The sequence below is a fragment of the Canis aureus genome, chromosome 21 (genome assembly GCF_053574225.1).
Source record: "Canis aureus isolate CA01 chromosome 21, VMU_Caureus_v.1.0, whole genome shotgun sequence".
In the NCBI taxonomy this organism is placed as follows: domain Eukaryota; kingdom Metazoa; phylum Chordata; class Mammalia; order Carnivora; family Canidae; genus Canis; species Canis aureus.
The window spans coordinates 31,031,064-31,053,661 of record NC_135631.1 but is presented as its reverse complement, the minus strand read 5'-3'; the positions used below and the strand labels follow the sequence as shown (position 1 = coordinate 31,053,661).

General features: G+C 36.7%; 1 protein-coding gene across 6 annotated transcripts in view; it reads left to right on the top strand.

Annotated features, from left to right (window-relative positions):
• SEPTIN14 (septin 14) overlaps nt 1-22,598 on the top strand; it is an 87,964-nt gene that overhangs the window by 53,051 nt on the left and 12,315 nt on the right. For all 6 annotated transcript variants that reach the window (XM_077863804.1, XM_077863803.1, XM_077863802.1 and 3 more), the window contains 2 exons: nt 18,948-19,044; nt 20,742-20,910. In XM_077863804.1, the coding sequence (XP_077719930.1) occupies nt 18,948-19,044; nt 20,742-20,910 (266 nt within the window). The remainder of the gene's footprint in view (nt 1-18,947; nt 19,045-20,741; nt 20,911-22,598) is intronic.

The window sequence follows — 22,598 nt, the reverse complement described above, 5'->3', positions numbered from 1 at the left end:
TAACAGGGATGCCTGGGTGGCTCAGCGGTTAAGTGTCTGCCTTCAGCTCAGGGTGTGATCCTGGAGTCCCAGGATCGAGTCCTGCATCGGGCTCCCTGTATGGAGCCTGCTTCTCTCTCTGCCTGTGTCTCTGCCCCTCTCTCTCTTTCTGTGTCTCTCATGAATAAATAAATAAAATCTTTAAAAAATTAAAAAATTAAATTAAATAACATAGAGTGTATTATTAGTTTCAGAGGTGGAGTTTAGTGATTCATCAGTTGCATGTAGCATCCAATGCACACTAATCAAGTGCCCTCTCTAACATCCATCACCCAGTTAATTGCCCCATCCCCCATCTATTTCCCCTCCAACAACTCTCAGTTTGTTTCTTATAGTTAAGGAACTATAGGAACTATAGAAACGCTTATGGTTTGTTTCCATCTCTGATTTCATCTTATTTTATTTTTCCTTCCTTTCCCTTCTTTTCATCAGTTTTTCTTAAATTCCAACAGATGAGTGAAATCATATGATATTTGTCTTTCTCTGACTGATTCATTTTGCTTAGCATAATACTCTCTATTTCCTTCCACGTCATTGCAAATGGTAAGATTCCATTTTTTGATGCCTGAGTAATATTCCATTGTATACATATCACATCTTATTTATCCATTCATCATACAATACGTATTTGGGCTCTCTCTCCATAGTTTGGCCATTGTGGACATTGCTGCTATAAGTATCAGGATGCATGTACCCCTTTGAATCAGTATTTTTGTATCATTTGGGTAAATACCTAGTAGTGCAATTACTGGATCTTAGGGTAGTTCTGTTTTTAACTTTTTGAGGAACCTCCATACAGTTTGCATTCCCACCAACAGTGCAAGAAGGTTCCCCTTTCTCCACATCCTTTCTAATACCTGTTGTTTCTTAGGTTGTTAATTTTAGCAATTCTCTCAGGTGTGAGGTGGTATATCATCATGGTTTTGGTTTGGTATTTCCCTGATGATGAGTGACATTGAATATCTTTTCAAGTGCCCCTTAGCCATTTATATGATCTTTGGAAAAGTGTCTATTTCTGTCTTTTGCCCATTTTTTAACTGGATTATATGTTTTTTTGGTTGTTGAGTTTGAGAAGTCCTTTATAGGTTTTGGGTACTAACCCTTTACAGATATGTCATTTGCAAATATCTTCTCCCTGTTGGTTGCCTTTTAGTTTTGTTGATTGTTTCCTTTGTGGTGCAACAGCTTTTTATCTTGATGAAGTCCCAATAACTCATTTTTGCTTTAGATTCCCCTGCCTCAGGTGATATGGCTAATAAGAAGTTGCAAGGCTGAGGCCAAAAAGATTTCTGGCTGTGTTCGCTAGGATTTTGATGGTATTCTGTCTCACATTTAGATCTTTCATCCATTTTGAGTTTATTTTTGTTTTATGGCATAGAAAAGTGGTCCAGTTTCATTCTTTTGCATGTTGCTGCCCAGTTTTTCCAACACCATTGTTGAAGAGACTTTTTTCCCTTTGGATAGTCTTTCCACTTGTTTGAAGATTAGTTGATCATAGAGTTGAGGGTCCATTTCTGGGTTCTCTATTCTGTTCCATTGATCTATGTGTCTGTTTTTGTACCATACTGTCTTCTTTTAAAAAAGATTTTATTAAAAGAAAAGATCTTATTTATTTATTTATTTATTTATTTATTTATTTATTTAACACAGAGAGAAAGTAAGAGAGCACAAGCAAGGGAAGTTGCAGAGGGAGAGAGCCTACAGAAGCAGACTCCCCACTGAGAAGGGAGCCTATTGTATGGCTCAAACCCAGGACCCTGGCATCATGACCTGAGCTGAAAGCATCACACTTAACTGACTAAGCCACCCAGACACCCTAGTATCATACTGTCTTGATGGCTAGCTGTATAAAATAGCTTGAAATCCAGATTGTGATAGCTCCAGTTTTGTTTTTCTTTTTCACAATCATTTGTCTATTTGAGGTCTTTTCTGGTTCTGTACAAATTACAAATTACAGGCTTATTTGTTCTAGTTCTGTGAAAAAGGTTGGTGGTATTTTGGTAGGGATTGCATTCAATGTGTATATTTCTTATGTATGCTAAAATGTAGACATTTTAACAGTGTCTGTTTTTTGAATACATGACCATGAAATATTTTTCCATATATTTGTGTCCTCTTCAATTTCTTTCATAAGTGCAGAGATCTTTTACTTCTTTAGTTAGATATATTCATAGGTATCTTACAGTTTTTGGTGCAGTTGCAAATGGGATCGATTTCTTGGTTTCTTTATCTGCTGCCTCATTATTGGTGTATAGAAATGTAACAGATTTTGGAGGAAGACGGTGGAGGAGTAGGGGACCCTAGTTTTATCTGGAATTCAGCTATATAGCTATCAAATCATTCTGAACACCTATGAACTCAACCAGAAATTTAAGGAAAGAATTGTTGCAATTTTTCAGAGAGAAAAGAGACCACTTTTTGCAAAGTAGGAGGTGTGGAGATGTGAATTCCAGGCTATATATTGGAAGATAAATGGGTGGAGGCAGGGGAGGGTACCTCCAAAAGCGGGGTACCAGAAAGCGATATAGCAGCAGAGTGTAAAATCAAAACCTTTACAAGTCTGCTCCAGTGAGGGACATTCCTGCCTGAAAGGCACTCAGGTGGTGAGCAGGTGGAACCTTAAGAGGGACAATGTGGTCTCAGGATCCCTGGGATCATAAAAAGAACACGGGTGTCTGAGTGTGGCCGAGCTCCCAAGGATTAGAGCAGGGAAGCTAGCTGCAAACATAGAGCCCAGGAATGGGCTTTCAGCTCTGTGTTGCCATAAACCACAAACTGTGGCAGGGTCTGATGACCACTCTCAGCAGGGGTCTAGCAAGGGGCAGAACCATGGCAAGACCCCTAATCATCCCCCAAGAGGAGTGGCACAGGTGCACACCACCAGAGTCTTTAAAGTTTGGAGACTCAAAACAGGTCGCAAGCCTGAGATAAAAGTGCTTGGTCACAGGCTGTGTGAACATGGAGTGTGGATGGAAACCAGGGACACAAGAGTGATTGCTTTTCTGTGAGGGCTCACTGAATATTGGGGGTGCAATCTTTCAGCTCCAGAGCTGGAGATTGGGAGACTGCCATTTTCATTTTAATCCCCTAAAGTGGTATGGGAAGCCTCCAGGGAACAAAAGCCGCAAAGAGAAATCCTGAGCCATTTACACTGAACCTGGCCCCTGACTAGGGCGGTGTAATTCCCACCAGGCAAAGCCACCCGAGAATAACACATCAGGCCCCTCCCCCAAAAGACCGCAGGAACATCTGGCTAACACCAAGGTTACAGATCACACAGAACTGCAAAACTGCAGCACGAGGGGAAAATGGTATATAGAATTCATGTGTTTTTTACCTCATGATTCTTTAGTCTTTCAGTTTTAATATATTTTCCTTTTTAACTAATTTCTCATTTTATCAACTCTTTTTTAAAAGTTTTGTTGAATTTTCATTTTTACAGTTATATTCTATCTTTTCATTGTATATAATTTAATTTTTGTAAATGTGTAAGTTTTTCTTTCTTTACAATTGCGGGATCCAGTTTTCTTCTAAAAGAAGAAGAAAGAAAGAGAGGGGAGCAGTAGGTATATTTGAGTAAATTATAGCTGATAAATTCCCCAATCTGGGGAAGGAAATAGGCATTCCAGTCAAGGAGGCACAGAGAACCCCCTTCAAAAAATTAGGTCAACACCTTGACAGGTAATAGTGAAGGTTGCAAATTTCAGAGATAAAGAGAAAATCCTGAAAGCAGCTCAGGCAATAGGTCTTTAATCTACAAGGGTAAAAATATAAGGCTGGCAGCAGAGCCATCCACAGAGACCTGGCAGATGAGAAAAGACTGGCATGATATATTCAAGCGCTAAATGAGAAAAATATGCATCTAAGAATACTTTATCCAGCAAGGCTGTCATTCAGAAATGAAAGAGAGATTAAAGAGCTTCCAGGACAAACAGAAACTAAAACAATTTGTGATCACTATATCAGCCTTGTAAGAAATATTAAAGGGGATCCTTTAAGTAAAGAGAGAGTCCAAAAGCAACACAAACCAGAAAAGGAAAGAGCCTATATCCAGAAACAGTGACTTTACAGGGAATACAATGGTATTAAATTCATAGTTTCAATAGTTACTCTAAATGTAAACAGACTAACTAATCCAATCAAAAGATACAGGGTAGTAGATTGGATAAAAAAAAAAAAAAGCAAGACCCATTGATATGCTATCAACAAGAGACTCATTTTAGACCCAAAGGCAACTCCAGGTTAAAAGTGCGGAGATGGAAAACCATTTATCATGCCAATGTCCATCAAAAGAAAGCTGCAATGGCAATCCTTATTTCAGAAAAATTAGATTTTAAACCAGAGTGCAATAAAAGATGAAGAAAGACACTATATCATAGCTAAAGTGTCCATCCAACAAGAAGATCTAACTATTGTAAATATTTATGCCCCTTAAATGGGAGCATCCAATTATATAAACCAATTAATAGCTAAATTAAAGAAATACATTGATAATAATACCATAATAGTAGGAGACTTTAACACCCCACTCAAAGATCAGAAGATCAACAAAGATCAGAAGATCTAAATTAAAGGAATACATTGATAATAATACCATAATAGTAGGAGACTTTAACACCCCACTCAAAGATCAGAAGATCAACAAGGAAATAAAAACTTTGAATGACACACTGGACCAGATGGACTTCACAGATATATTCAGAGCAATTCATCATAAAACATTCTTTATGATACACATTCTTTTCCTGAATGCATATGGAACATTCTCCAGAATATGCCACATAATGAGTCACAAATTTCGTTTAAAGTAGTATCAAAGGCCTGAGATCATACAATGCATATTTTTAGACCATAATGTTTTGAAACTTGAACTCAATCACAAGACGAAATTTGGAAGGAATTCAAACACTTGGAGGTTAAAGAATGAATGGGTCAACCAGGAAATTAAAGAAGTTAAAAAAATTATGGAAACAAATGAAAATGGAAAAAAAACAATGGTTAAAAACGCTTGAGATGCAGCAAAAGTGGTTCTAAGAGGGAAGTATATAGCAATGCAAGCCTTTCTCAAGAAATAAGAAAGGTCTGAAATACAGAAGCTAACTTTACACCTAAAGGAGCTGGAGAAAGAATGGCAAATAAATCTTAAACCAAGCAGAAGAAGAGAATTAATAAGGATTAGAACAGAAATAAATGAAATAGAAATTAAAAGAACAATGGATCAATGAAAGTAGGAGCTGGTTCTTTGAAAGAATCAGTAAACTTCTGGCCAGACTTATCAAAAAGAATAGAGAAAGGACTCAAATAAATAAAATCATGAATGAAAGAGGAGAAATGAAAAAAAAAAAAAAAGAAAGAGGAGAAATAACAAACAACACAAAAGAAATACAAATAATAAAAAAAACATATTATGAGCAACTATATGCCAACAAATTAGGTAATCTGGAACAAATGGATTCATTTGTGGATTCATTCCTAGAAACTTATAAACTACCAAAACTGAAACAGGAAGAAATATAAAACATTAACAGACCTTTAAACAGCAAAGAAATTGAAGCAGTAATTTAAAATCTCCCAAAAAAATGAAATTCCAGGGCTGGATAGCTTCTCAGGGGAATTCTACCAAGAATTTAAAGAACTAATACCTATTCTGAAACAGCTCCAAAAAATAAAAATGGAAGGAAAACTTACAAACTCATTCTATGAGACAAGCATACCTTGATCCCAAAACCAGACAAAAACTTCACTAAGAAGGAGAATTATAGACCAATATCTCTGATGAACATGGATGCAAAAATTCTGAGCAAGATACTAGCTAGTATGATCCAACAGTACATTAAAAGGATTATTCACCACAGACATGTGGAACTTATTCCTTGGCTGCAAGGGTGGTTCAACATCCTCAAATCAATCAATGTGATACACTACATTAAAGAAAGGACAAGATGCATATGATTCTCTCAATAGATGCAAAAAAAGCATTTGACAAAGTACAACGTCCTGTTTTGATTAAACAAAAACAGTCCATAGTGTAGGGATAGATAGGTGCAATTGCACCCAAAACCATAAGATACCTAGAAATAAACTTAAACAAAGAGGTAAAGGATCTGTACTCTGAAAATTATAGACACTTATGAAAGAAATTGAGGAAGACACAAAGAAATGGAGAAATATTCCATGCCCATGATTGGAAGAATAAATATTGTTAAAATATCTATGCTACCCAAAGCAATCCACAGATTCAATGCAGTCCCTATCAAAATACCATTAACATTTTTCACAAAGCTGGAACAGAAATCCTAAAATTTGTATGGAGCCAGAAAAGATCCCGAATAGTCAAAGTAAAGTAATGTTGAAAAAGAAAACCAGACCCAGGGGCAATACAATGCCTGACTTCAAGTTGTACTACAAAGCTATGATCAGCAAGACAGTGTGGTGCTGGCACAACAACAGACACATAGATCAATGGAACAGAATAGGGAACCCAGAAATGGCCCCTCAACTCTATGGTCAGCTAATACTCGACAAAGCAGGAAAGAATATCCAATGGAATAAGGACAGTGTCTTCAACAAATGGTGTTGGGAAAATTGTACAGCCATGTGCAGAAGAATGAAACTGGACCTTTTTTTGTTGCATCACACAAAAATAAACTCAAAATGGATGAAAGATCTAAATGTGAGATGAGAACCCATCAAAATCCTAGAGGAGAATACAGATAGCAACCTCTTTTAGGTTGCTTCCACCAGACAGCAGCTTTTTGCTATACACATCTCCAAAGATAAGGAAACAAAGGCAAAAGGGGACTATTAGGACTTTGAGATTAAAAACTTCTACACAGCAAAGGAAACAGTTGACAAAATCAAAAGACAACTTACAGATTTGGAGAATGGATTTGCAAAAGTTTTATCAGGTAAAGGGTTAGTATCTAAAATCTGCAAAGAACTTATTAAACTCAACAGTCTAAAACACATAATCCAATCAAGAAATAGGCAGAGGACTTGAACAGACTCTATTTCTCCAAAGAATACATACAAATGGCCAATAGACACATGAAAATGCTCCACATTACTTGGCACCAGTGAAATACTGATTATTGAATATTAATTTCAAAACTTTGAAAAGATACCAGCTCACATAAGTCAGAATAGCTAAAATTAACAGATCAAGAAATGCTATATGTTTGCAAGGATGTGAGGCGTGGAGAGAAGGGAACCCTCTTATGCTGTTGGTGAGAATGCAAGCTGGTACAGCCACTCTGGAAAACAGTAGCAAGATTCCTCAAAATAGGAATAGAACTACTCTAGGACACAGCAATTGCACTGCTAGGTATTTACCCAAAAGATACAAATGTAGTGATCTGAAGGAGCACATGTTTCCCAATGTTTATAGCAGCAATATCCACAACAGCCAAACTATGGAAAGAGCCCAGATGTCCTTTGACAGATGAATAGATATATATAAATAGATAGGGATATAGATAATAGATATAGATACAGATAGATATATACAGTCAGAGATCCAAAAATGAATCTTGCCATTTGCAATGTTGTATATAGAACTAGAGGGTCTTATGCTACGTAAAATACGTCACTCAGAGAAAGATAATTATCATATGATTTCACTCACATGTAGAATTTAAGAAACAAAACAAAGGATCATAGAGGAAGTGAGGGAAAAATAACACAAGATGAGATCAGAAAGGGAGATAAATCATAAGACCCTTAAGCATAGGAAAGAAACTCAGGGTTGCTGGAAGGGAGGGAGTAAGGGGATGGGTTAAGTGGGTGATGAGCATTAGGAAGGGCCCATGATATAATGAGCACTGGATGTTATATACAACTAATAAACTGAATTCTACCTTGAAACTAATAATACACTATATGTTAATTAATTGAATTTAAATAATAAGAAATGTAACAGAATTCTGCACTTTGATTTCATATCCTGAGGCTTTGCTGAATTCCTATGAGTTCTAGCAATATTTTTGTGGAGTCTTTTGGTTTTTCTATATAGAATATCACATAATTTGTAAATCGTGAAAATTTGACTTCTTCCTGCTAATGTAGATGACTTTCATTTATTTTTGTTGTCTGATGGCTGAGGCTAAGACTTTCAGTAACGTGTTAAGTGATAATCATTAGAGTGGACATTTTTGTCTTTGTACTGATGATAGGAGAAAGACTCTTATTTTTTTTTTATTTGACAATGACCTGTAAAACATTTATTATTGCCCCTTTCATGTCATCTTGATTTATATTTCTACTTAAAAAGAATAACAAACTTCTAAAATATAATACTTCCTTTGATTTGATTTTTTGTATATTTTTATTGGAGCTTGATTTGCCAATATATAGTATAACACCCATGCTCATTCCATCAAGTGTCCCCCTCAGTGCCAGTCACCCAGTCACCCCATCACCTCGCCCACCTCCCCTTCCACTACCCCTTGTTCTTTTCCTAGAGTTAGAAGTCTCTCATATTCTGATATTTCCCATTCATTTTCTCTCTTTTCCCCTTTAATCCCTAATTAATAATATTAGTTGTGGGTCTTTCATATATGACCATTAAGATGTTGAGTTGTGTTCCCTCTATTCCAACTTTGTGGAGGGTTTTAATCAGGAAAGGATGCTGTATTTTTGTCAAATGATTTTTCTTAATCTAGTGAGAAGATGGTGTGGTTCTTTTTTTTTTTTTTTTTTTTTTTTTTGATGGTGTGGTTCTTATCCTTTCTTTTTTTAATGTGATGTCTCACGTTGATTAATGGATGTTGAACTGCTCTTACAGCTAAGGAATAATCCCATTTGGTTGTGCTGAATAATCCTTTTAATGTACTGTTGGATCCCATTAGCTGGTATATTTGCTGAGAATTTTTACATCCATATTCATCAGAGGTATTGCTCTGTAATTCTCCTTTTTAGTGGAATCTTTAGTTTTAGGTTCAAAGTGATGCTGGCCTCACAGAATGAGTTTGTAAGTTTTTCTTCCATTTCTATTTTTTGGAACAGTTTTAGAACAGGTATTAATTCTTTAAATGCTTGATAGAATTCCCCTGGGTAGCCATCCAGCCCTGGAATCTTGTTCATTGGGAGATTTTTAATTACTGTTTCATTTTCTTTCCTGGCTATGTGTGTCTTCGGATTTTCTATTTCTTCTTGTTTTAGTTTTAGTAATGTGTAAGTTTCTAGCAGTGTGTCTATTTCTTCTAGATTGCCTAGTTTGTTGAAAGATAATTTTTCATAGTACCCTTTTATAATTGTTTGTGTTTCTGTGGTGTTAGTTGTGATCTCTTTCATTTGTGATTTATCTATTTGTATCCTTTTCCTTTCTTTTTGAATATCTGACGAGGTGTTTATCAATTTTGTTAATTCTTTTGAAAAATCACCTGTCAGTTTTGTTAATCAGTGCTACTGTTTTGTTTGTTTCCATATCATTTATTTCTGCTCTAATATTTATTATTTTCCTTCTTATACTCACTTTAGGCTTTATGTACTATCCCTTTCTTAGGTGCTTTAGGTGTAAGTTTAGATTTTGTGTTTGAGACTTTTCTTGCTTCTTGAGGTAGGCCTGTATTGCAAAATACTTCCCTCTTAGAACTCCTTTTGCTACATCCCAGAAATTTTGGGCTCTTGTGGTTTCATTTTCATTTGTTTCTATGTATTTTTAAAATTCTTTAATTTTTTGTTAACCATTTATTCTTTTTGAAGATTTTATTTATTTGAAAAGAGAGAGAGTAAGAAAAAGCACAACCAAGGGGTGGTGCCGAGAGAGGTCAAGCAGAATTTCCACTGAGAGATGAGCTTGATGTGTGCTTTGATCCCAGGACCCCAAGACCATGACCTGAGCTAAAGTCATATAATCAACTGAGCCACCCATGCCCCAATTCATTTATTATTTGGTGGGATATTCTTTAATCTCCATGTATTTGAAGTCTTTCCAAATTTTTTCTTGTGGTTGACTTCCAGTTTCATATTGTTTTGGTCTCAAAATATGCATAATATGATCTTGATCTTTTTGTACTTGTGGAGGGCTGATATGTGATGCAGTATGTGATCTATTCTATAGAATGTTCCATGTGCGTTCAAGAAGACTGTATTCTGCGGCTTTAGGATGAAATGTTCTTAATATATCTGTTTAGTCCATTTGTTTCATTGTGTCATTCACAGCCCTTGTTTTATTGTTGCTCTTCTACTTAGATTATCCATCCATTGCTGTGAGTGGGGTGTTAAAGTCCCACACTGTTATGTGTAATTATTAATGAGTCTCTTTATGTCTGTTATTAATTGATGTATATATTTAGGTGCTCCCAAGTTGGGGGCATATTTACCATTGCACGTTCTTGATGGGTAGAAACCTTAATTATGATATATTTCCCTTATTCATCACATGTTATAGTCTTTGTTTTAAAATCTAGTTTGGATAGGCAGGGAAAGATGGCAGAAGAGTAGGGGTCCTTAATTCACCTGCGCTTGAGAAGAATGTGTATTCAGTTGCATTTGGACGTAAAGTTCTCTAGATATCTGTGAAATTCATCTGGTCCAGTGTATCATTTAAAGCTCTCGTTTCTTTGGAGATGTTGTGCTTAGAAGACCTATCAAGTATAGAAAGCGCTAGATTGAAGTCACCAAGTATAAGTGTATTATTATCTAAGTAAGTCTTATCTTCGGTTATTAATTGATTAATATATTTGGCAGCTCCCATATTCGGGGCATATATATTGAGGATTGTTAAGTCCTCTTGTTGGATAGATCCTTTAAGCATCATATAGTGTTCCTTTTCATCTCTCACTACAGTCTTCGGGGTAAATTTAGTTTATCTGATATAAGGATGGCTACCCCTGCTTTCTTTTGAGGACCATTTGAATGGTAAAATGTTCTCCAACCTTTTATCTTCAGGGTGTGGGTGTCCTTCTGTCTAAAATGAGTCTCTTGTAGACAGCAAATCGATGGGTCCTGCTTTTTATCCAGTCTGACACGGTCGCCTTTTGAATGGGTCATTAAAGCCATTCAAGTTCAGAGTTACTATTGAAAGATACGAGTTTAGTGTCATCATGATATCTATTCAGTCCTTGTTTTTCTGGATTGTTCCACTGGACTTCTTCTTAAAGGGGAATTTTAAGAGTCCCCCTTAAAATTTCTTGCAGAGCTGGTTTGGAGGTCACATATTCTTTCAGTTCCTGCCTGTCTTGGAAGCTCTTTATCTCTCCTTCCATTCTGAATGAGAGCTTTGCTGGATAAAGTATTCTTGGTTGCATGTTCTTCTCATTTAGGACCCTGAATATATCCTGCCAGCCCTTTCTGGCCTGCCAGGTCTCTGTGGAGAGGTCTGCTGTTACCCTAATACTCCTCCCCATAAAAGTCATAGATTTCTTGTCTCTTGCTGCTTTAAGGATCTTCTCTTTATCTTTGGAATTTGCAAGCTTAACTATTAAACGTCCAGGTGTTGAACGGTTTTTATTTTTTTTAGGGGGGGATCTCTGTATGTCCTGGATCTGAATCCCTGTTTCCCTTCCCAGATTAGGAAAGTTTTCAGCTATGATTTGTTCAAATACATATTCTGGCCCTCTGGCCCTTTCAGCACCCTCGGGAACCCCAATTAAATGTAGTTTTTTCTTCCTCAGGCTGTCATTTATTTCCCTTTATCCTCATGGTCTTTTAATTGTTTGTCTCTTTTTTCCTCAGTTTCCCTCTTTGCCATCAACTTGTCTTCTATGTCACTCACTCGTTCTTCCACCTCATTAACCCTTGTCGTTAGGACTTCCAGTTTGGATTGCATCTCATTCAATTGATTTTAATTTCTGCCTGATTGGATCTAAATTCTGCAGTCATGAAGTCTCTTGAGTCCTTTATGCTTTATTCTAGAGCCACCAGTAGCTGTATAATAGTGCTTCTGAATTGGCTTTCTGACATTGAATTGTAATCCAGATTTTGTAACTCTGTGGGAGAGAGGACTGTTTCTGATTCTTTCTTTTGAGGTGAGGTTTTCCTTCTAGTCATTTTGCTCAGTACAAAGTGGCCAAAAACAAGTTGTATTGGGAAAAGGAGAAAAAGAGAGGAGAGAAAGAAGGAAAGAAAAGAGAAAAAGAAAAAAGGGAAAAAGAGAGAAAGAAAAAGAAAGAAAGGAAAAAGAAAAGGGTGGTGGAAGCAAACAGAAATCAAAAATCAAAAAAACAAAACAAAACAAAACACGGGGTAGTATCTTCTGATTCTGTATACCTTACGTCCCTTGACTTCCCCTGGAACTTTTCCGTCTAGCTGGTCTTCTGGGGGAGGGGCCTGTTGTGCTGATTTTCAGGTGTTAGCACTTGGGGGAGCTGCTCTGCCCCCTGCCTGGTGCAGAGCTCAGTGAGGGTTGTTTACCCAGTGAGGCCCCAGGAGGAACAGCCGCAGTGGCGGGGCCAGCTCTGCAGCCCTGGAGTCAGCTCCCGCAGTAACTCCGGAGCTCTCCATCTGCAGGGCCTGGAGGCTCCGGGGCGGGGCCGCTGATCTGCTTAGCTCGGGCCAGGAGTGTCCTTGCTGTCCTGGGCCCTCCCGGGCTCTGCCTGTCCCGGGGGGAGGCCGGATCCTGGGCTGTGTCCCAGCGCCCTGTGCTCCCGGGCCTGCGCTGTTGGATTCGCGCTTCGGCCGCGCATCCCCCTCTGCAGAGCCACCGCCTGAGCCCCTCCGAGGCTCTGGGTCCAGCCGTGCGCGCTGCAGCCCTTCAGGGAGCTCGGTGCACTCGCCCGGGGCGCAGGTGTCTGTTAGTGACCCAGGGAGCTTGAGGGCATCCCCGCCCTCCTGGGGTCCTGCTCTAACTCCCTGCGGGCGCCTTTCCACCCGGGAAGGTTGGTGCAGCTCCTGCGTCTCCGGGACGGGGCTCTCCTGTCCTGGGGACACTCGCCCAGGCCTCAGCCTGGCTCCTCGCAGGGCCCCTCACCCTTGGAGGCCTTTTGTTTCTTTATTTCTTTTTCCCCATCTTCCTTCCTTGATAGAAGCGTGAAGTCTTCTCACTGTAGCATTCCAGCTGTTCTCTCTTTAAATCTCAGGCTGAATTTGTAGATTTTCAAGATGATTTGAAGGTTATCTAGGTAATTTGGTGGGGACAGGTGACTTGGGGACCCTACTCTTCCGCCATCTTGCCCCTCCCTCTATAATTTTATCTTCTATATCATTGAATTGTTCCTTTCCTCAACCATCCTTGTTTTTATGGCTTGAATTTGTGTTTGCATCTCAGTCATAGCATTTTAAAATTCCAATGTGACTAAATTTTAATTCTTTTATCTCTGCAGTAAGGGATTCCCTAGTTTCTTCTATGCTTTTTTTCAAGCCCAGCTGGTATCCTTATAATTGTTATATGAAATTCTCATTCAAACATCTTTTTTATATCTGTTTTTATTAAATCCCTGGCCATTGGTTCTATTTTCTGTTCTTTCTTTTGGGGTGAATTCTTCCACTTTGTCATTTTTGCAGAAAAAAAATAAAACAAAGTAGATCCTATTGTGTTTCAATCTGTTTGTTAAAAAGAAGTTAGATCAACAACAACAACAACCAAGAAGCAGCAGCAGCTAGGTACAAAAAAAAAAGAAAATTAAAAGAAAGATAATATATAAAAATAGTTTAAAAATAAATGAAAGAAGAATAATAAATAATAAAAATAATAAATAGAAATAAAAAAGAAACTACATTCTATTCCCCCTAGAGATGAGGCCTTGCAGCTCTCTATGATCAGTAGACTTGTGTGCAAGTTGTTTCTGCTTGTGTTATGGGGGTGGGGCCTCATGCTGATTCTCAGGTGGAGACTTGCTCAAGTGAAGATGTGCCTGGAGGATGTGGGGAGTCTAGGAGGAGGGAAAGTGAGGGGGGCAGAGCTTGGTGTAGGGTGCTCCAGCCTCCACTAGATAGAGTTTTGCTCTCTTAAACCTTTAACACTGATGGGCAGGGTGAAAATAGTGATACCCTGCTCTCTAGCCCTGGAAATGAGAGTTCACACCCACCACTCTTCAAGAAGCCTTAACAGAAATTCAAACAATCATCCATGACTTGGTGGCAGCTAACTTCTAAAACTTAATATTTTATGTTTTGCTGCTTATACTACCATGTGGAGTCTCTGTAAGAGGGATCCCTCCCCTCCAGAGCCCCTGTAGTTCTTATCTCCCCCAGATCTTCCCTCTGAACTTCTTACCTTCCAGAAAGTGGTTGATTTTCTACTTATAGTCTTGCAATTTTGTTCTTTCAGTCCTTAGAATGATTTATTTGGTGTTCAGATTGTTTTGATAATTATCTAGCTGTGTTCAAGGGATGGGGCAAATTTAGCTTACCCCTATTTTTCTGTCATCTTAGATCCTCAAATCATACCTGAAAAGATAAACATGGTAGTTAACTTAAATTTCAAAACTACCTTCTGTACTTAAAAACCATAGCATGCTTGGAACAAACAATTCTAAAATCTGTATGGAATCACAAAAGACCCCAAATAGTTAAAGTAATGTTGAAAAGGAAACCAAAGCTAGAGGAACCACACTTCTGGACTTCAAGCTGTATTACAAAGCTGTGATCATCCAGACAGTATGTTACTGGCACAAGAACATACACAAAGATCAATGAAACAAAATAAATAACCCAGAAATACACCCCCAATTCTATAGTCAACTAATCTTTGACAAAGCAGGAAAGAACATCTAATGGAAAAAAGACAGTCTCTTCAAAAAATGGTGTTGGGAAAATTGGACTGCCACATGCAGAAGAATGTAATTGGATCACTTTCTTACACCATATACAAAAATAAATTCAAAATGGATGAAACGTCTAAATGTGATTCGGGAATCCATCAAAATCCTAGGGAGCAGAGGCATCATCCTCTTTCAACTTGGCCCCTGCTATTTCTTCTTAGACACGTCTCCAAAGGCAATGGAAACAAAAACAAAAATAAACTATTGGGACTTCGGGAAAAAAAACAAACAACAAAAACCCAAACCTTTTGCGAAGCAAAGGAAACAACCAAACTAAAAGGCCACCTACAAAATAGGGGAAGATATTTAAAAATGACATACCAGATAAAGGTCTAGTATCCAAAATCTATATAGAAGTTCTCAAACTAAACACCCCAAAAACAAAAAAATCTAGTCAAGAAATGGGTAGAAGTCACGAACAGACTTTTCTCCAAAGAAGATGTAGAAATGGCTAGCAGACACATGAAGAAATGCTCAACATCACTCATCATCAAGGAAATATAAATCAAAACCACAATGAGATACACCAGTCAGAATGGCTAAAATTAACAAGTCAGGAAATAACAGATGCAGAGAGGATGTGAAGAAACCCATTTACACATATGATTTCACTCATATGTGGAATTTAAGAAACAAAGCAAATGACTTTAGGGGAAGGGAAGGAAAAATAAAGTAACATAAAAACAGAGAGGGAGGCAATTTACAAATGACTCTTAACTAATTAATGAATTCAAGGTTGCTGGAGTGGAGAGAGGAATTATTGGGGTGATGGGCATTAAGGAGGGCACTTGATATAATGAGAATTGGGTGTTATATATAACTGATGAATCTTGAATTCTACTCCTGAAACTAATACACTATATATTAACTAACTTCAATTTAAACAAACAAAACAAAACGAAAAAAAAAAAAAACGTATCACATATCATCCTATCCACAAATATGAATCAAGGAATTAATAAAATAAAAAGATGTAAATTATAACACATTTAGAATGTAGAGAGGGGAAATAGAAATTTAGCTTTTTAAAGATGGGTTAGTGGTGCACCTGGGGTGGGTCAATGGTTGAGCATCTGCCTTCAGCTCACATCATGAGCCTGGGGTCCTAGGATTGAGTCCCACATTGGGCTCCCTGTAGGGAGTCTGATTCTCCCTCTGCCTATGTCTCTGCCTCTGTTTCTGTATGTCTCTCATAAATAAATAAATAAATAAATAAATAAATAAATAAATAAATGTAAGTTTTAAAAATATGGGTTAGAACTTAAGTGACCATCATTTTAAAATAAACTACTATACACATAAGATGTTATATGTAAACATAATGAATGATAAACAAAAATAAAAAACCTATAATAGACATAAAAATAAAAAATAGAAGAATAACACTAGAGAAAAACATGAAACCACAAGGAAGAATGAAAGAGAAGGAGGAACAGAGAAGAAGTATAAAACAACTGTAAAACAACTAATAACTGGCAATAAGTACCTATTTATCAGGATGCCTGGGTGGCTCAGAGCATGATCCTGGAATCCCAGGATTGAGTCCCATATCAGGCTCCCCACGAGGGGCCACCGTCTCCCTCTGCCTGTGTCTCTGCCTCTTTCTCTGTGTCTCTCATGAATAAATAAAATATTTTTTTAAAGTACCTATTTATCATTAATCACTTTAAAGGCAAATGTTTTAAATGTTCTAATCCAAAGACATAGAATTACTGAATGGATAACAAAGTAAGACCCATATGTTGTATATAAGAAATTCATTCAGACCTAAAGACACACTCAGATTAAAGGAGGAGATATGAAAAAACATTTAATATGTAAGTGGAAACAAAAAGAAAATCATAATTTAAGAAACAAAATAGGAAAACAGTATGTAAATTCCTCAGAAATTTAAAAACAGAACTATCCTATGATCCAGGGGTTACACTATTTGGTATTTATCTCCAAAATACAAAAACACTAAATCAAAGGGATGAATGCACCTCTATGTTTATAATAGTATTATTTACAAGAGCCAATTTTTAAAAAGATTTTATTTACTTATTCACAAGAGACACAGACATAGGTAGAGGGAGAAGCAGACTCCCCGCAGAGAGCCAGATATGGGACTCAATCCCCCAGACCTGGGATCATGCCCTAAGCTGACGGCATATGCCTAACTGCTGAGCTATCCAGGCGTCCCTACAAGAGCCAATTTTTAAAAAGATTTTATTTATTTATTCATGAGAGACACACAGAGAGAGAGGCAGAGACACAGGCAGAGGGAGAAGCAGGCTCCATGCAGGGAGCCTGATGTGGGACTCGGTCCTGGGACTTCAGGATCACACCCTGGACCAAAGGCAGGTGCTAAACCACTGAGCAACCCAGGGATACCATACAAGAGCCAAATTATGGAAGCAGTCCAACTGTCCATCAGTAGATGAATGGATAAAGAAGATGTGGTATATCTATATAATGGAATATTATTCAGTCATAAAAGATGAAATCTTGCTATTTGCAATGGCATGGATATAGCCAGAGAATATAATGCCAAGGGAAATAAATCAGAAAAAGACAAATACCATATGGTTTCACTCATGTGGGCTTTAAGAAACAAAACAAATGATCAAAGGAAAATAGAGAGGGAAGCCAAGAAACAGACGCTTAACTATTGATAACAGATTGGATATGAGAAGGGAGATGGGTTTGGGGGATGGGTTAAATAGGAGATAGGGATTAGGGAGTGCACTTGTGATGAGCACCAACTGTTGAATGGAAGTGTTGAATCACTATATTGTACACCTGAAACTAATACTACACTATATGTTAACTGATTTGAATTTAAATAAAAACTTTATAAAGGAGTAAAACTATTTTAAAAATCCATAAGATCTTGTACAATTCCTATCCTCCTTGAGGCCGTTAACTTATATACACTATGGGATCACTGATATGGCTATTAAGGCTTCTTGTGAGGTTTAAAGGCCATAATCTTTGCAAAGTGCCTGATACACAGGGTCTAGATACAACAAATAAGTAATAAGTACTAATTCTGTGTCTTTAAATTCTCTTTTGTTATTTTTCATACACCATTTATTTTAAGATTTCACAAACTAAACAGTTTTCTGAATTGAAAAGCTGAGTATTGTAAAATTTTTATTTATTCTTCCATGTTATTTTTTTAGTTTTGTCTTAAAGATTTTGGCCTCTCTAATTGTACCTGTAGGAATTCATAGGGAATACTTTTTATTTTTATTTTTTTAACGATTTATTTATTTATTTATTTATTTATTTATTTTAGACATAGAGAGAGAGAGAGAGGCAGAGACACAGGAGGAGGGAGAAGCAGGCTCCATGTCAGGAGCCCGATGCGGGACTCAATCCCGGGACTTCAGGATAGCACCCTGGGCCAAAGGCAGGCGCCAAACCGCTGAGCCACCTAGGGATCCCCACTTTTTTTTTAAACCCAATTTAATTAATAAATTAAATACTGTTAATTATTAAATACTTAACATGATGCCTAATAATTTTTATTTTAGATACTTTTTGTATATCAACTCTTCTATTCAGACAATCTATGCAACTTCTGACAGACCATGAATTTATCTTGCATATTTCTGCTGTCTTTACATCCTGCTCAAAGCCTTATTTTTACTTATGATTATTCTTCTTACTTTGCTTATCATCTTCCCAAATCTCCCTTGAGTTGCACATTAATTTTCAAATCTCAGAGTGACCCTTTAGTTTTGTTTAGAATTAACTGAGACATATATAGTACTATTTACTAATATACTCTAATTGTATATCCATTAACTGGTTATTAGAGTTTTTTTCCTTAATACTTCCCATTTTAACTTCTGTACTGGAGTTAAAAGTGGTTTATTTATTCTTTCCTCAACATTTTTTCATTTCAGGGTAAAGATAATATGAAAAATATTGCATCTCATAAAAATACTTTTTATTTGTATTTCCCACAGCAGAACCCCTTGCTTTTGGCTTTACTCAGCAGACAGTTCTCAGTTGTCTGCATGGCTTGATGATAATGCTTGAAAAAATTAATTTGCACATATTTACTACCAAGGCATAAAATCTGTGACAGGGTAGATGCCTTATTGGAATAAACTTATTATGATATTCTTGTCTCTATAGATTTCCAAAACAGAAATAATTAACAGAGTAGGCCATATTGGTATACGGGAACATGATTAAAGTTGTTCTTACTTTTAGGGACAATTACCATTTGCTGTAGTAGGGAGTATGGATGAAGTGAAAGTTGGAAAAAGAATGGTCAGAGGCCGTCAGTACCCTTGGGGAGTTTTACAAGGTAAATGTGATGGAAGTGAGCAGGCTTGCTCAGGAAAGTGTCTGTGTGTGTGTGTGTGTGTGTTGTGTGTGTTTGTGTGTGTATTCTTAGAGTCTTAAAATATTTTGACTTGAGTCAGCACTGGTAATTGTTGCTAAACAGTGAATTAAGAGTTACTAATGAAAAACACAAATTCTTTTTCATTTAAGCTAATTCTTACTTTGACTATAATTCATTCTCATAGGAGTTTACTAGGTAGTTCTTTAGACAAAAATTCACAGAGGTTTGCTATAATCTCTTCATTTACCCCAACCTGACATGCATAGTATCTCTCTGTGCATAAATTATTACATTCAGAATGTTGGAAAATGCTTTGAACAAAAGATCTTTGAACAAAATTAAAGCACAAATACTAGTGTTTAAAACCTGTTACATATATTAATTACTACTTAATTTACAAGACATTTTTAAATGGTCAATAGACAAAAAGTATGGTAAACTATTTTTAAAATAATGAAATGTAATTTATCTTTGGAAAAATTATACTTTTTAAAAAGATTTTATTTATTTATTCATGAGACACAGAGAGAGACAGACAGAGACATAGGCAGAGGGAGAAGCAGGCTCCTCGCAGGGAGCCTGATGTGGGACTCGATTCTTGGACTCCAGGATCACACCCTGGGCCAAAGGCAGATGCTTTTGCTGAGCCACCCAGGCTATCCCAGAAAAATTATACTTAAATATTTATATAAACTATCTAACATTGGGGATCCCTGGGTGGCTCAGAGGTTTAGCGCTTGCCTTCGGCCCAGGGAGCGATCCTGGAGTCCCAGGATTGAGTCCTGCGACGGGCTCCTGCGTGGAGCCTGCTTCTCCCTCCTCCTGTGTCTCTGCCTCTTTCTCTCTCTCTTTCTCTCTCTCTCTACCATGAATAAATAAATAAATCTTTTTTAAAAAACTATCTAACATTGTGATGAGTTGAAATATTTTAACAGGCACTTATCTCTGGTTTATATAATTTTAATGGAAATTACTGGAGATTGGATTATATCCACTTATACTAGTTTCCAAAATGTTGTTTTATTAATTGATACATTAAAAATTAAATTTATGAAACACTTAAAAACAATATATTTTAATTAATATGAAATTTGGTTACAATGTCTTGCACAATAAAATATATATTGTGCTCCGTAGCCTGGATATGACACACAGGAAAGAGCCATGCAAATTTATTGATTGATTTTAAATAGTAACTAATTTGGTCTCATAAATATGGGGTAGAAATAGTATTTGAGAATGAAAATATGCATAATTTTTGGTGCCTTCATAGTAGCAGGATTAACATTATGAAACTATTTACTTTAGTGAAATTATGTGTTAAACGTTCTTTGTTAGTGCTCTGTGAAATACCTTGGGGGCACTTGTAAAATACCAACAATTATTAACAAAAAACTATACCATACACTAATATAATATAACATGTTAATTCACTCTTTCCTATTTATTCTTTGGCTAATAAATTTAAGATAAACTTCCTGATCCAAAAACAAACTCTGCTTATAACAGATAAATTACAAAGAATTATATCTATTAATCATAACGATCTCTTAGTTATTACTTTAAACATGTTTCTCATGCATACATTCACTCAAGAATACTTATTGAGTGCCAAGAGTTGATGATAAGTGCTGTTGCTTTCTTATTTTCCTGCCTAGTGGAAAATGAAAATCACTGTGATTTTATCAAGCTCCGGGATATGCTTCTTTGTATAAATATGGAAGACCTGAAAGAACAAACCCACATTCAGCACTACGAACGGTACAGATGCTGCAAACTGAAGAAAATGGGCTTTACTGATGTGGGTCCAGACAACAAGCCACTTAGGTGAGTGGAAGAGATCTTGTCAGAAGAAGCTAACAAGATTTAGAAATCCTGTAAAACCATGAGATTCAATCATTTGGGAAACAGAGTAACTGTACATTTCACATTCTGGTCATCCTGAATTGTATTTTTTGAATCATCATCAGACTTAGATGGAGAGAATTATTAACAGCAATGTAATTCAATGACCCATTTATATGCTCAAATAGGAGTATTCAATATGTGCATATGTTGAAATGTGTATCCAAAAGAAAAATATTACCTTGTTTTTACTTTTGTATTTTATATGAAATAGATGTTCATGAAGGAGATTTTAAATATTGGCAAAGAGGGATCCCTGGGTGGCGCAGCGGTTTAGCGCCTACCTTTGGCCCAGGGCGCGATCCTGGAGACCCTGGATCGAATTCCATGTCCGGCTCCCGGTGCATGGAGCCTGCTTCTCCCTCTGCCTATGTCTCTGCCTCTCTCTCTCTCTCTCTCTCTCTCTCTCTGTGTGCGACTATCATAAATAAATAAATATTAAAAAAATAAATATTGGCAAAGATAGATAAAGGCTAGCGGAGGATATTGAGAATGGCAAGGGACATCACATTGAGTGCTGGATGAAGGAAAGAGGAAAAGCAGCAGTAATGTTGGAGAAGTCAAGTGAAAATAGTTTGAGAGCAGATGTATTTAGTTATTTTAAGAGGACTAGGATTTGTACTGCAAAGGATGACAGTGTATACCAGTGATACTGGTATATCAATTTTTTTAGGTATTTGAAGACAGCCAAAAGTGAACTGATTTAAATTTTGAAAGATGCCGGACTTAAATTTTAATTTTAATTTTGAGAGGCAAGAGAGATTGTTTTTAAAGAAAGATGGTAGGAAAAACAGATTTTTTTTCAGTCTTAAAATCATTTTAAAAAGAAGTATAGTTGATACCTGGTATTACAATAGTTTCAGGTGTACACATAATTGTTTTATAACTTTATATATTATGCTATGCTCACCCCAAGTGTTGCTACCACTTGTCACCATACAACACTATTATAATACCACTTACTATATTTCCTATGTTGTGCTTTTCATCTCCATGACTTATTTATACTGTAACCAGAAGCCAGTACCTCCCACTCCCTTTCACCCATTTTGCCCATCTCCCATTCCCCTTCCCTTAGCAATCACCAGTTTGTTCTCTGTATTTATTCTTCTGTTTCTCCTTTTCTTGTTTATTTGTTTGTTCCTTTGCTTAGTTTTTAGATTCCACACACAAATGAAATCATATAGTACTTTTCTTTCTATGTCTGTCTGACATTTCACTTGTGTCATACTCCCTAGGTCCATCCACATCATAAGTAGCGAGATCTTATTCTTTTTTAAGATTGAGTAATATTCTTAACACACACACACACACCACATCTTGTTTATCCATTCATCTATTGATGGAAACTTAGGTTGCCTCCATATCTTGGCTAAGATAAATGGTGCTGAAATAAACATAAGGATTTATTTATTTTTTTCAAATTAGTGTTTTCATTTTCTTTTGGAAAATAACCAGTAGTGGGATTACTGGAACGTATGGTATTTCTATTTTTAATTTTTTAAGGAAACGTCATGATTTTTTTCCACGGTGGCTTCACCAATTTACATTCTACTCAAGAATGCATGAGAGCTCCTTTTTTGCCACATCCTCACCAACATTTTACGTTT